The 16,313-nt window shown below is 46.3% G+C and overlaps 1 protein-coding gene across 1 annotated transcript in view; it reads right to left on the bottom strand.

The window, feature by feature from the left end:
- Positions 1-16,313, bottom strand: part of WDR33 (WD repeat domain 33) — a 160,044-nt gene that overhangs the window by 119,686 nt on the left and 24,045 nt on the right. The window contains exon 2 of the mRNA XM_073625786.1: positions 6,019-6,251. Coding sequence (XP_073481887.1) covers positions 6,019-6,222 — 204 coding nt within the window. The 5' untranslated portion in view covers positions 6,223-6,251. The remainder of the gene's footprint in view (positions 1-6,018; positions 6,252-16,313) is intronic.

Raw genomic sequence — 16,313 nt, forward strand, 5'->3', positions numbered from 1 at the left:
GCGCAGTGTGACAGGCGGGGGGGGGGCGCAGTGTGACAGGCGGGGGGGGGCGCAGTGTGACAGGCGGGGGGGGGAGAGAGGAGGGCCAGTGTGACAGGTGGGGGGGGGGGGGGAGGGCCAGTGTGACAGGTGGGGGGGGGCCAGTGTGACAGGTGGGGGGGGCCAGTGTGACAGGTGGGGGGGGGCCAGTGTGACAGGTGGGGGGGGCCAGTGTGACAGGTGGGGGGGGCCAGTGTGACAGGTGGGGGGGGCCAGTGTGACAGGTGGGGGGGGCCCAGTGTGACAGGTGGGGGGGGCCCAGTGTGACAGGTGGGGGGGGCCCAGTGTGACAGGTGGGGGGGGGCCAGTGTGACAGGTGGGGGGGGGCCAGTGTGACAGGTGGGGGGGGCCAGTGTGACAGGTGGGGGGGGGCCAGTGTGACAGGTGGGGGGGGGGGCCAGTGTGACAGGTGGGGGGGGGGCCAGTGTGACAGGTGGGGGGGGCCAGTGTGACAGGTGGGGGGGGGGGGCCAGTGTGACAGGTGGGGGGGGGAGGGCCAGTGTGACAGGTGGGGGGGGGGAGGGCCAGTGTGACAGGTGGGGGGGGGAGGGCCAGTGTGACAGGTGGGGGGGGGAGGGCCAGTGTGACAGGTGGGGGGGGGAGGGCCAGTGTGACAGGTGGGGGGGGGGGCAGTGTGACAGGTGGGGGGGGGAGGGCCAGTGTGACAGGTGGGGGGGGGAGGGCCAGTGTGACAGGTGGGGGGGGGGGGAGGGCCAGTGTGACAGGTGGGGGGGGGGGGCAGTGTGACAGGTGGGGGGGGGGGGGGGAGGGCCAGTGTGACAGGTGGGGGGGGGAGGGCCAGTGTGACAGGTGGGGGGGGGGGGCAGTGTGACAGGTGGGGGGGGGGGGGAGGGCCAGTGTGACAGGTGGGGGGGGGAGGGCCAGTGTGACAGGTGGGGGGGGGAGGGCCAGTGTGACAGGTGGGGGGGGCCAGTGTGACAGGTGGGGGGGGGGCCAGTGTGACAGGTGGGGGGGGGGCCAGTGTGACAGGTGGGGGGGGCCAGTGTGACAGGTGGGGGGGGCCAGTGTGACAGGTGGGGGGGGGCCAGTGTGACAGGTGGGGGGGGTGATAGGTGGGGGGGCAGTGTGACAGGTGGGGGGCAGTGTATACAGTGTGTAACAGGTTAGAGGGGCAGTGTGACAGGTGGGGGGCAGTGTGTACAGTGTGTAACAGGTTGGGCGGGGGGCAGTGTGGCAGGTGGGGAGCCAGTGTGGCAGGTGGAGAGTGTGACAGGTGCAAGAACTTCACTCACTGTGTTGGCCATTAGTGCCAGCTTCTCAGGGCTGCCCTTAAAAACAAGAAGGAGAGAGCTCAGGCAGGCACGTTGCATGGAATCCTATGTCACCAATAAAAAGCCCGTCAGAGCAGCCAATCATGTGTATGCTTGTGGTGCCACGGCCAATCGATAGCAGGGGTGGGTGTTCCGTGTGGTGGTGGGCGTGGCCAACGGCTACCTGTGTGTTGTTTTGTCTCAGAGCTCAAGTGAGAGTCGAGTAGAGGTAGGAGGACGGCGTCCGTATGGTCACTTGTCAACTGTTCCCGCCCCGGGGCGGGACGACCTCCCCCGTTATTGGGAAGGGATTTCCACACTGACAGTGACAAATGGCCCAGGAAGAGGAGGCAGACTGGGGATGGAGCGGACCGCCCACAAACATGCCGCTCTGTGTGTGTGTGTGTGTGTGTGTGTGTGTGTGTGATTGAAGCTTCGGCGGCTGTGGTAGTGTGCTGTCACCGTGCGCGCCCTCCGCATGCTGGACTATGAAGAACGAGGCACTGAGAAGCTCCCGGCGGAAAGTAGGGAAACCAGCGGTCCTGGCTGCGCCCTAGGTGGCAGTGTGCCCTAGGCGGTTGCCTAGTCCGCCTAGTGGTAGCGCCAGCCCTGATTGTTGCACACGCTCTAACACACATGGCAATACCTCACATGTGTAGCTGGAACGGCGTTTACATATGTGGGCGGGACTTACATGCGTGTTTGCTTCTCAGCATGAGCTACCGGGGTGTTTTAAAATTTATTTTTATTTTTTTTTTACACTTTTATTTTTTTGATCACTTTTATTCCTATTACAAGGAATGTAAACATCCCTTGTAATAGGAATCTACTGTGACAGGTCCTCTTTATGGAGAGATACGGGGTCAATAAGACCCCCACATCTCTCCTCCAGGCTGGAAAGCATGAGATTAAGAAAAAAAATTCACCGATCTCATGCTGACAGCCGCGATCACAGCTTTGTTTACTTCCGAGAACGCTCCATGACCTCTGACGGTCAGAGATAACTGGTGGCCATCTGGTCACCGGAAATCTTCATCATCGTCATCCAGCGACGGACGATTCTTTCTCCGGGCCCCCGATGGCACGGGAGAGCCCGGAGAAGCACCAGATGGTGGCGGAAGGGGGACGGACGTCCCCTCCCGTCGCCTATAAGAACGATCAAGCGGCGGAACTGCCGCTATGATTGTTCTTACCGTGCAGAGAATCATCGGCTGCAAAGAATGATATCTGAATGATGCCTGTAGCTGCAGGCATCATTCAGATATCCCCTCACAAACTCAAGGACGTCATATGACGTACTGTGGTAGGGAAATGGTTAAAGCAGGGCTCCAGTCTCACAGTATTGTTTAATCCGCCTTTGGCTTGGTGGAACACTCTGATGCTTCTTTGATCACACAAGTTTTTATTGGTTAACAGAATTTTATAGAAAGTTGGAGACGGCACAAAGAACAGTATACATACTGTTTTATCGAAATTGAGATCTCGAGTAATACAATATCAAAAAGCTAATACAATATAGGTGGTTTACCAGCAATGGTAGGGACCAATAGGTACGGCTGAGTTCTTAAAGCGATTGTAAACAATCACCTTGTAAAACCAAACCTATCCAGTTTAAAATGAAAAGAAAAAATTTTTTGTATAGATATAAAAACACATTATAAATAACCCCCCCCCCCAAATTCCCTCTGTTCTCAGCTGCATAAGAGCTGGGGGGGGGGGGGGGAGCATCAGCACACTCAGCATCCCAGTGAGTGGCTGTGCACACAGCATAGTGGAAGGCACACAGCATAGCTAGAGAACTGACCACAATGTACACTGCTGTTTAGTGTGGTCAGTTTTTAATTTGAAAGTAGAGGGACTGGCGGGAACACCAGTGATTTCACATAAAGGAAGCAATAAGAACAGGATATTTTTTCATACAACTACATGGTACAGCAGGCATATATCAGGAATATGAAGTGTTGGGGTAACAAATGCTTTAAGATAGGATGCAATTGCTAATGAAAACAAAAAAATAAAATAAAATAAAAAATATGAATGCTGAAGAATGAGAGGGTAAGAAGGGGGGAAAAAGAAGGGGCGAAGGGATTAGAAGTCCGCAGGACCCAGTGGAGCATCCAGTTCCCCATAATGGTACCAAGAGGGAGAGAAGGGAACAGGTTAAGACCAAGATGATTGTTATAATCCAGTCATGGGGTCCACACTAAGAAATTAAGTGGGAGTATTGTTCAGTATAGTAGTGAGCTCATGAACCATGACTCATCACACTTTATTTCATTATGCTGCTCTTTAAACGTGCACCTCATTTTTCATTGAATGGCAATGCAGTAAGAAGACTTCATTTGTAGACACATACCTTATCACAAGACCCCATAATTGTCTTAGACAAACTCCCTGGGCTACAGGGAGCTGCTAAGCAGCCAGTTTCATCTGGATTGGAAAGGGTTACTCGCAGAGCCCACCCCATAGCTATGCGCAGTAAATAGGACTCCGGAATTACTATGCAGCAAGTATGTAGATCACTTAGTGTCTGTGCAGCGTGATCCAGACTACAGACAGGTAGCATTATCTTTCATCTGAATAAGAAAGGATTTTCTGCAAAGAACCTTCTCTGTCCTCCCTGTTCACATTGGATCTTGGGATCTAATAATCCTCTGCAGCAAACTGTGTACTGTAAGTCATTGTGTTACTCTGTATGGAAGCACGGTTTCTCAATGAGTACTGCCAACTTAATCCGTTCCTTATTTTTTTTAGGCTGCTGTATCCAATTCACCAAGAAGTATGGATAGGTAGCTTTGGTGTCTGTAACCAAAGCTTCAGCAACATAACCAGGCAACCAATATTCCCAAAAGAGGTGCAGTGGCAGCCTACATTAAAGCTTTCATGATATTTTCTCAGTACAGGTTTCTATAAACCTATGTAGGCTGTCACTGTTCTCCTAATCCAATGGCTTCAATGCTGCCCAAATCAGTGACCCAAAACAAGCAAGCAAATCAAGTGTTCTGACTTTACTTGCTGCATATGTGCTCTGGGACAGCAACTCAGAATATACCTAAACCAATGACAGCCAGGAGAATACCATTTTCAGAAACTGACTAGCAATAGCTCTCAGACTTGCATTTACCAGTAGCCCCAAAAATAATGACCCCCTCCACCCCGCATACTATTCTTAAAAGTTAATCTCCATGTTTCCTGTGACTTTAGTTTTTTTTGGACCAAAGTGGTCCAAACAAAACTATTTTGCTTGCTGAACTGGCTCTAAGCTTTAAGCTCCATACAGTACACAGTCCTGGGTTATGGCTGTGAGACAGACTTTCCATCTCGCACCAGGACCAAAGAATCAGTCTGAGCGACACTCAGCCACTCATAGGCAGCCTTGTATTCTGTGATTATATACAAAGCTAACTCCGTTTGGCAGAGGCTAAGAGGCAGGCTGATGACGTCATGCTCTCCAACTGAGCCAATCAGATGACGCTTTGTATTCACAGAATACAAAGCTTACAATGAATGGCTGAGCACATCTATAGACACACAAACAGCTCGTCTCGGAAAGCGAGCCCGCACATCTGCTTTCCTTTATTTTGCACAAGTGATTTGTTGTTTCACTGCCTTAGTAAATTACCACTGCTGTTTCATCTGAGGGAAATCTGAAAACATGACCTGTTGGGGCGCCTTGAGGACTGGAGTTGAGAAACACCGCTATAACACATAGCCCTATCCTAACTTGCCCTAAAGCTAAATTAAGCCTTGCAGCAACAAATTTACCTTATCCAAAGCTTCTGCACCTAAAACAGTTTTTGGTACCTACAGATTTGCACTGCAATTTTTTCTTGCAAAACAGTGCTTTTCCTAGTTGGTCTCTAGTGAATGGTGGAGCTGTCAGTTTTGGCTTTAGGGTCACACTAATATTGTATGTCCACTAGTGCAGTGGTCATCAACCCTGTCCTCAAGGCCCACTAACAGGCCAGGTTTTATGTATTACCTTGGGGAGATGCAGACTAGAATACTGCAATCACTGAGCAGCAAATGATATCACCTGTGATGTATTTCAGTTATCTTGCAAACCTGGCCTGTTGGTGGGCCCTGAGGACAGGGTTGATGACCACTGATCTAGTGGACATACAATGTTAGTGTGACCCTAAAGCCAAAACTGACAGCTCCACCATTCAGGAGGCACCATATGAGGTATTCAAAATCCTAGCAATGTGCAGATGCCTTCAAGCAGCACAGCCAAGATAACAAACATGGGCATTCACTATCCAAGGAACAGTAAGAGAATGCTGGCCACACCAGCATATCTGCCCTGTGGGGCAGGGACCATGGGTGTTGAATTATGGCAGCAGTACAAAGCTTTTCCACTGTCAGCACCTGTCCGATATGCTGGATTAGCAAAATTGATATGAAAGGATGGGCTTAACCATTGTAAGGAACAAGCAGAATTATGTAAAAAAATAAATAAATTATATAGGATACAGAGGTGCCTGCTTCCAAAACAGCTGGATGAAGTGTCAGGTAAAATAGGACCAAGGAGAACTGTAGAGTAGCAAAACATTTATGGACCACTTTGGTGAGCAAGGAGAAACTGGACATTGACAGAATGTGATCATAGTTCATGGACCTCTTTAGAGGGGGTCTTGGGGGGGGGGGGGGGGGGGAATAAAAAAAAAAAAAAATTCTAATCACATTCCAGTAAATGATTGTACATTACCTCCAAATATTTGATAACAGATGGGTTGTAGTCTATAGTCTTACGATTCACAGCCTTTCGCATACGTTTGCCATCAAATGTAAGCTGCTGCATGGCCTGCTGTTGTGCATAATCAGGACGTTTATAGAAAAGCTGACGGGGAGCCTGATGTTGGAAGCGTGGCATGTGGAAGAAACGCGGGGGAGAACCAATCTCAGTTGCCATTGTGATGTTTAATGGGGGGGTGGGAGAACCTTAAACACAAACAAATAAGAAACAGTATTAGAGCGATACATTGATATGAATAGAAACTATTTGAAATAAAAGGGTCAATCAAGATAATCGTTTTTAAATGCGTTTAAAGTATACATAAACCTTTACATTGTAAGACAACCCATGTAGTTTAAAATGAAAGGCAAAATGTGTGACTCACACCGCCGCCCCCCTCCCCTTTTTTTTTCTCCCAATTGATCACACCCTCTGTTCAAGTGCAAAAGAGCCAATAGTGGAAAAACTGCAGTACACTGGTCTTTCAAGTGGATGGCTGAGTGGGGGGCTGTCAGGACAAGTCTGATCATTTGAGGAGAGCAGGCCGAGTTCCCAGCACAGCTAGAGAACTGACCACACACTGGTGTCATGTGGTCAGTTTTGAATAGGAATGCAGACTGAATGGCAGGAACACCAGGGACTTCACACGAAGGAAGCAATACAAAGAAGAGTATACTTTTTCATTAGAGGTGCAACGGATCGTTGCCGATCCGTACGGTGTGCCGATCCGCGGAGCACTCTGCGGCCTCGGCCATAGGAAAGGCCACGGCTTCAGCCTAGCTCCGGAGCGGCGGCCATCTTGGTACACCTGGAAGCGACCGCTGTCTCGACAGGAAGTGACGTTTCGTCGCCGCCATCTTGCTACACCCCGCACAGTACAGTAATGACAGAATGAGAAGGGGGCAAGCGGACATCTTAGATATTAGATTTTAAAAGCAACAGCAAACCTGCTGACCTTACATGGTTGCTAATGTGACAGAACACCTCTGATTTTCACATTTAACATTAAATGTGAAAATCAGAGGTATTCTGTCACATTAGCAACCATGTAAGGTCAGCAGGTTTGCTGTTGCTTTTAAAATTTAACATCTAAACAGTCTGTCCGATCTACAAATACTGTATTTATGCATATAAGCTCGGTTTTGTGTTGAAAATAGCTTTTAAATCTAAAACTCCGGTGGGTGTAACAAGATGTGTGTTTTTTTTTGCTGATCCGAAAATGATCCGATCCGTGACTCTAATCCGAGGATCGATCCGATCCGTGAGATTTTTGATCCGTTGCACCCCTATTTTTCATACAAGTACATGGTACAGCAAGCACAGGGCACCGCCCCTGCCCCCCCCCCCCCCCAAAGCTACTCATATATAAACAAAGAAAAAAAAACCAAACACCAGCCCCTTAAGGCCGGTTTCACACTGGGGAGGTGGGTGCGTCGTCGGTAAACCGCCGCTATTTTTAGCGGCGCTATTCAGCTGCTAGTGGGGCGGTTTTAACCCCTGCTAGCGGCCAAAAAAGGGTTAAAACCTCCCACAAAGCACCGCTACAGCATGTAGCCGCGCTGCTGCATTGATTTCAATGGGCAGGAGCAGTTTAGGATCGGTGAATACACCGCTCCAAACATGCTGCTTGCAGTTTTTTTTTTTCTGTCCTGCAAGCACACCGCTCCAATGTGAAAGCCCTCGGGGCTTTCACACTGGAGACACAGCAGCGGCTGTTTCAGGGCGCTTTGCAGGTGCTATTTTTAGCGCTGTAGTGCCTGCAAAGCGCCCCAGTGTGAAAGGGGCCTTAGTGTGTGCAGGGCGCCGGACACAGGGCTGCTATGAGAAGCATAATGTGTTTGCAAACAAGAAGCTCTATTGGCTTCCTTTAGAAAGACCTCGGGGCGCTGAGCTCTGCACCCTGAACACTCCCTATATAGCATAGTTTCCTGCTGTGGTGTGCCATTAGCGGGTCCTGTGCCTTCACTTCCAGTTTCACTTACTAATCTTAGCCACCCAAAGGTGGATGACAGGCGACTTGTGTGAGCTGCGAGTACGAGGAGGGAGAGGGGAGACCTCTGATGTAAAGAAGGACTCTGATAGGCACATTATATTATGTGTCCCCAACAGAGTCCTCCTTTACATCAGCACACCTGGTTTAAAGGGGGAGGCAGATGGAGACACCTGTTGTAAAGGGGGGCACCTGCTATAAAGGGGGGCTCTGATTGGGACACCTTATGTTAAGTGGTTTTATTTTCCATTACTTGAAATGTGGATGCGATTGGCCTACTGTCACGGGCACAGTGAGGCTGAAATGGACAGTCAGTGTTTTATCTAGCAGTAATGATAATACATAAATCACTTGATAAATGAGCATTTACATTCCCGCATTACTAACAGTTGAAATTTTTCAGTTTGCGCCCCCCCCAAATTTTGAACACCAGCCGCCGCTGAGCATGCACATACAAGCCATCCATAAAAACCATTCCAGATATAGCAGTGCCTAAAACTAGTAGCACACAGAACATGTAACAAAATGGCAGTAAAATACTAACCATAAGCACATTCATACATCATCCACACTAAATCCCATCATATCCCAAATCCAACTCCACAATAATTCATTACTCTTAAATTTAATAGGTATAGCAATACAAATCTGTACATTGACACTGGGCATAAGGTTTAGCCAGGGTTGCCAGATTTTACACAACTTCCAGAGACAGACCTAGCATAGATGAGTTTGCATTTTGTTAATAAAGTATTCATGTCGTATGGGATGTCGAATGGGCTGCCAGTAGATAGCTTGCATCCCTCTCTTTGCTGATGCATTGATTACACAGCACAACTAGAGACTGCACAAGAATAACATCTACCACTTTACTCTGCTCTGAGCTTGCACACCTGTGAGATTGGAGCTCTCTGTGCCGTCTCGATCACAGCCACAGAACAGAAAACGGAGTGTAGACCGTTCCAAATTAACAAAGGGGCTTGTACCCTTTTCTTGATTAGTAGCAACATCTACTACAAGTTCTCAATTTATAAGTGTTGTGCAAGTCTTTGTTAACCCCACGCCCCCAATATATTTTTAGCTACAGGACAACAATGATGCCTATTGCCTATTAACATTTGGGTCCTGCAGCAGTGACCTGAGTTTGTCACATTTCATGCATTTTTCATTCTACAAAAATCTGAAAGTGATTGTAAAGGCCCTTTTTTTTTTAAAATGTAAAATAACAAACATGTCATACTTACCTCCACTGTGCAACTCGTTTTGCATAGAGTGGCCCGATCCTCGACTCCTGGGGTCCCTCGACGGCTATCGCGGCTCCTCCCCGCATCAGATAACCCCTTAGGAGAAGCGCTCTCCCGGGGGATTACGTTGCGGGCATGCTCCCAAGTCCAGCATTCGGTATCCATAGACACAAATACCGGACTCAGCCCCGCCCCCGGCACTAGCATCATTGGATTTGATTGATAGCAGCGGGAGTAAATGGCTGTGATGCTATCAACCTATCCAATCAAGAGCTGGGTCTCCATGCAGAGAGGGACAGCGCGTCTCCACCGAGGGAAATACGGGGCTCAGGTAAGTAAAAACGGGGAGGGGGGGGGGGGGGGGCGGTCACTGCCAGAAGATTTCACCTTAATGCATGAAGGTGAAAAAAACACGAGGGTTTACAACCCCTTTAACCTCTTCCCGCCCAAGGTACGTCATATTACGTCCTTGACTTTGTGCGTGTATATCTGAATGATGCCTGCAGCAGGTTGAAAAACAAACATCGATTTGACCACACTAATGATTAGAAAAATTGAAAGAACATTCTTAAAATGAAAATTTTTTTGAAGGAAGACATTGTTTTTGTATGGTCGGCATAAGTGACAGCAGGCAGATTTTATCAAGCCACCTGCTTATGACAAGGGAGTCTGTCATACAGAATATATTACAGTTCTATCTGAAAAGCGGCGAAACAGTCTTTTCTATAAATAAAAAAAAAAATCTGATCTCCGAGTCTGATATTTACCAAATTCAATCTCTGCCTGTTATTCTCAGAGTGGATTAGAGATTTTGCTCCCTAACCATATAGTTGGTTATTTATACTTACCACTGCATAGAGATATTTAAGAATAAATTAGCTTTTTTTAAACTTTACATATTAAACTAAATTATGCACCAAACCAAGGTTATCTGATTAATCGAAACAATCGGCCAACTAATCAATTATAAAAATAATTGTTAGTTGCTGCCCTAGGAGGGAAAAAAAAAAAAAAAAACAAAAAAAACAAAAACACTCTTCAATGAACTAAAAAAACAAAAAAACAAAAGTTAGCCCAATTTTTTGTAGAATGTGAAAGCTGATGTTGTGCCGAGAAAATTCTAATTTTTTCCCCAGAATCGTGCAGCTCTACAAACATAAGACAGCAAAGCATTGCAGCATGTATAAACACTGGCTGCTGCATTTGTAGCTTAAGGGCAGGGTTTATGTAATGCGAATATTTTTTTAATGGATCAGAACGCAGCAGTAAGCTATGCCATGGGCCCACGCACACAATGTGCAAAGTCCTGCAAATAAGATATAATTCACCGTTATATGCATGTAAACATTTGTGCTAAAATGTTTACCTGCATAAAGTGTTTAGCGTAAATGTACACTTGTGGTTCTAAATAGCAAGGACACTATGAGCAGACACCGCCTGCATCTTAGTAACTAAGGAGGGAGGGAGTTCAGCCAGTAACTAAATATTAGCACAATAGTCTACAATATTTTTGTAAGCATGTGCAATTACATGAGCACAAGTGGTCATGGACATGTGGTCCTGCAAGGGCTAGAGAGTGTCCTCTAATGAAAGGTCAATTTTCAGGCAGGTACATGAAAAAAAGTTATGTGCAGAATACTTGATAAATAATTTACCTAATCAACATGTATTTTAATAGAGAGGAGATTTTTAAAAATGTAAGACTAATCGGTTTCCCACTGTATGGTAAAATAATGGTCGGGTGGGACCGCTCTCTTTCTGAGAGGACATCATAAGACATCCTCTCATTTTGGTCATGAGGGGGCGCACAGCGTGCCGACTGGTGATCACTCAGACACAGTTCATCACCAATCAGGGTAAAGAGACAACAACGTTGGCTCTTTACCATGTGATCAGCTGTGTCCAATCACAGCTGATCACATGTAAACAAAAGGTCGGTTATCGGCATTTCCCTTCCCCAGCGCTGTCAGTGTAAGAACCGATAATCGGCATTCCTGTGACAGGGGACATGAAGATAATCAGGGCGCTGACCATCAGCGCAGCCCCATCGGTGCCAATCAGTGTCCATCAGCGCAGCCGCATCAATGAAGAAGAAAAATTACTTATAAAATTTTCAAATAACAGAAACAAAGAAAGTTTTTTCTCCCCAAAATTTTCAATCTTTTGTCTGTTTAGCAAAAAATAAAAGACCCAGTGGCGATTAAATACCACCAAAAGAAAGCTCCATTTGCGTTAAAAAACAAAACAAAAACACAACTTTCATTTGGGTATAGCATTGCATGATTGAACAATTGTCATTCAAAGCTGAAAATTGACCTGGGTAGGAAGGGGGTGAAAGTACTACTTTCTCACACAAAGCTAGTGCTAAAAAAACAGAACTGGGAGGCAGCCAACAGCTCAAGAGACCTTACGCCTGAGGTCAGCATTAGATGAGGCCTTGTGTAAAAGACCAGATGACACCCCTCCAAAACTGGGAAACAGAAGCCCAGTGCAAGGCCCAAGAGTCTTTTTCAAACCTAGTAGAGAAGGGGTGTTAAACTCCATTTAATTGTGGGTTGCATCAGTATGGTTGCCCTAAAACAGCTGTTTGTATCTGGAGTGCACTGAGTGCAGAGCTCAGGCCCAACCCCCAAAGCTTCCTCACATCTCTCTCCTACCTTGCCCATCACTAGTAGATCCCTGTGTAGGCTGCTTGGACACTCCTTGCAGGGAGATCATTCTCTCTCCCAGATTCTGGAGATCTGTCCCCGTCGTGAGCGCATGCAGGGATTTGTAAGTTTCGGGAGCCAAAGCTGTCCTTTGTAACATAGGTTTCTGTGTTTACAAGTGACAGGCAGGAGCGAAGGGTGAGAATTGGAGGTGGCAGAATAGAGTTCTGCCACGTTCTGGCTGCTGGATTAGGTGCAAGGACCACATGACAAGGCCTGGCAAGCCAGATTTGGCCTGCAGGCATTGTGTTTGATGTGTGTAGAGTGACTTGACAGAAGGTGCAGAACTTTTTCTTTAGGACCATAAGCCTGAAGGATTATCAGCCTAAGCCACCGTGAAATGGTGAAGCAAGATACTAGTTTCCCTTTATAGGGACACATCAAGAGAAAAAAAAAAAAAACACCAAACACACACACCACTATAGTCAGTCTTTGATCCAGTACCTTTTAACTAAAGCTAATGATTGCTCAGGTCACAGCCATTAACAAGTGCAATGGCTGGCAATAGTCACAAAAAAAAAAAAAAAAACGAACAAAAAGCAGCACCAATTGCAGGCTCAGATTTACCAGATGGTTCAGACACTGCTGCTAGGTCACGGATAAAGGCACGTCAAGCACAACCATATGGCCGCAAATGGGGGGGGGATAAAAAAATAAAACTCACTCTTCTAATTAGGGATGTGGCTGTGTTCAAAATAATCCCAATCACATTAAGGCCTCATGCACACTGGACGTTATAAAAACGTCAGTAGCATGAGCTGTAGAAAGATTTTTGCAGCGCTTTCACTTTTTTTTTTTTAGCAAAACTACACCCACAAAAGCTTACGGCTGAAAAACACTGATAAACGCTATTCAGCTATTATCAGAGTTAGAGCGTTTTTACAGCTGGAAAAACTTCTCTTAAAACCCACTAGTTCTGGGTTTTTTTTCCCAGCCAGAAAACGCTGCTGCCAAAAAACTGCCGATACCAGTCGATGTGTGCATGGATACATAGGATAACATGCTGGGGAGTTTACTGGCTGCAGAAAAAAAAAAAAAATAGCCAAAACCAGCAGCTGTAAAAACATCCAGTGTGCATGAGACCTTACAACTGATTTTAAAGAGTGCAGTATCGGTCGGGGGAGGGGTACAAACATTTTCCAAGGCATTAGGTATACTATGGAACACAGTGAAGCTGGTCATCAACAAGGGGAAAATATGGCATGACAGTGACATTACCAAGAATGTGGCAACAATCTCCCATATTCTTAATTTATCTGGGCTGTGGGGTAGGGTGGCAAGATGGAAGCCTTTTCTAAGAAAATCATCCAAGCCGGCTAATTTTTGCAAAAATTTACATCAAGTGTGCCAAACGCATGTGGGAAAATGTAACCTAAAAAGCAACTGTGCAGCGCTCCTACCCAGGAAACACAAATATCATCAACCCAAATCACCATATGTGCATTATAAACAATCACATTCATCATCAGCATTATCCTAGAAAGTAACTACAGTATGTGCAACACAATAGTATATGTGTTACACCTCAAATATCCACCATCATTCTGGGTGATTTTAAAAGTATAACTAAAAAGGCAAAAAAAATTCTCAGTATTGGATGGAGTGGGGAGATTGGAATACCTGTCAGTTTTTACCTCCATTAGGGAGATGCATCCTCTCTCCATTTGTCCTGTTCATTTTTGAAAGTAAAAGAAATCCCAAATTTTTGGGCTGTTCACAGAAAAGAGGGGAAATTTTCCAATGGGTACATCGGGGGTCCCCAAAGAATTCCCTTACTGTGCAGGGATTTCCTCTCACTTCCTGTTTGGCTATGGGGCAGGAAGGGAAATCTCAGCAATAGAAAACAGATGAAGAAATGCTCTATCCAAAAAGAAAAAAAAGAAAAGAAGTTTTGCCTATAGTTCTACTTTAACATCCCCACTAATGTTAACAGCCCAGCTACAGCCCAACTTTTCAAGTTAAAAGCAATTATTTATTTTTTTTCCCAATAAAAAAAAAAAAAAACAAAAAAAAACACACTTTATTATACAGTATTTATATAGCGCCAACAGTTTACGTAGCGCTTTACAACTTGGGGGGTAGACAGTACAAATACAATACACTTTGATACAGTAGGAATCAGAGGGCCCTGCTCCTTAGAGCTTACAATCTAAGACAAAACATGTTATACTTACCTGCCCTGTTGCAGTCGATTGGCACAGAGCAGCCCAGATCCTCCTCTTCTTGGGTCCCTTGCCTGTGCTCCTAGCCCCACAGCAAGCAGCTTGCCTATGGGGGCCCTCAAGCCGAGTCACAGCTCCCTGTGTCCCTTCTGACACAAAGCTGCGGCCCGGCCCCTCTTTCTCCCGATTGGCTGACTGACAGCAGCAGGAGTCAATGGCACCGCTGCTTTGTCTTGGCCAATCAGGTGGGAGAGTCTTGGATGGCCGGGACACTCGTGGACATCGTTGGAAAGAGTGGGCTCTGGTAAGTATTAGTGGGTGCTGAGGGGGGCTGCTGCACACAGAATGCATTAAGGGGAAAAAAAAAAAAAAACCTGAGTTTACAACCCCTTTAATCTTATCCTTTGATCTAACACAATGGACACAGTCCTCCACTCACTCTGATAGCAATACCCTTGACCTTGTTTTCTCCCATCTTTGGACCCCCCACAACCTCACCAACACCCCCATCACTTTCACAATGTCCTAGTTTCCAACCACCTGTCCCTCCAAGCAGAAAACAATTACTGGCAGAAACCTTTGCTACTTTAATCCTTCTCTTTTCTACTCTGCAACGGACCACCTCTCCATGACAAAATCTCACCCCTTCTCTTGCCCTGACCTCACCATGTTCGTCTACAACAGTTGACTTTCAGCCACACTGGATTCTCTTGCTCCTCTCACTACACTAAACATTACAACCTTGGCAGACTGACAACACCAGAAACCTTGAGACATAGCAGCGCACTGGAGCGATTGTGTTGTAAAATCAAATCCCAGCATGCATTCGGCCAATATAAATATGCCTTCTTAACCCGTTCAATACCGGGCATTTTCGCCCCCTTCCTTCCCAGACCAATTTTTCGTTTTCAGCGCTGTCGCACTTTAAACGACAATTGCGCGGTCGTGCAACGTTGTACCCAAACAAAATTGACGTCCTTTCTTCCCCACAAATAGAGCTTTCTTTTGGTGGTATTTGATCACCTCTGCGGTTTTTATTTTTTGTGCTATAAACAAAAGAAGAGCGACAAAAAAAAAAAAAAAAGAAAAAAAAAAAAAAACTATATTTTTTACTTTTTGCTATAATAAATATCCCAATTTTTTTTAAAAAACAAATTTTTTCCTCAGTTTCGGCCGATACGTATTGTTCTACATATTTTTGGTAAATAAAAAAAAAAAAAAAAAAAAAAAAAAAAAAAAAATCGCAATAAGAGTATATTGATTGGTTTGCGCAAAAGTTATAGCGTCTATAAAATACGGGATTTATGGCATTTTTTTTTTTTTTTTTTTTTTACTAGTAATAGCGGCGATCAGCGATTTTTTTCGTGACTGCGACATTATGGCGGACACATCGGACACTTTTGACACCATTCACATTTATACAGCGACCAATGCTATAAAATTGCATTGATTATTGTGTAAATGTGACAGGCAATGAAGGGGTTAACCACTAGGGGGCGGGGAGGGGTTAAATGTGTTTCCTAGGGAATGCTTCTAACTGTAGGGGGAAGAGGACGCACAAGGGGAGGAGACCGATCATTGTTCCGCTGTTCTGGGAACACAGATCGCTCTCCTCTGAACTGACAGGACGTGGATCTGTGTGTTTACACACATAGATACACGGTCCGGCCCGGTTAACAGGCAATCGCGGGTGTCCGGCGGCATCTCAGCTGCCGGGCACACGCACCGGGTCCCGAGCAACGCGGCGGGCGCGCACGCCCCCTAGGCGGCCGGGAACCCGAGGCCGTCATATGACGTCCACCCAGGATGGGAGATCCCATCTGTGGACGTCATTTGACTATAGGCGGGTAGGGAAATGGTTCAAATATAACTCCTCCCTTCCTGCTGCCAAACAAGCGTACTTTGTCGCACTCATTAATACCCTGTCCTCTAGTCCTTGTCTTTTCTCTACTTTTAACTTTCTCCTCCACCATCTACACACAGTAACTCAATCACTGCTCACGAGATTGCAAATTACTTCAAAAAACGAGATTGATGCAATTTGTGGGGGCTGTCTGCAGATATCAATCCCACTTAACACACCCTGTACAAAACCACTCGCAACAATTTCCTCTTTTGACCTTGCTACTACCGAAAAGGTCGCCAAAGTTCTCAGAAGCCCATC

The sequence above is a fragment of the Aquarana catesbeiana genome, linkage group LG04 (genome assembly GCF_042186555.1).
Source record: "Aquarana catesbeiana isolate 2022-GZ linkage group LG04, ASM4218655v1, whole genome shotgun sequence".
Classification (NCBI taxonomy): Eukaryota; Metazoa; Chordata; class Amphibia; order Anura; family Ranidae; genus Aquarana; species Aquarana catesbeiana.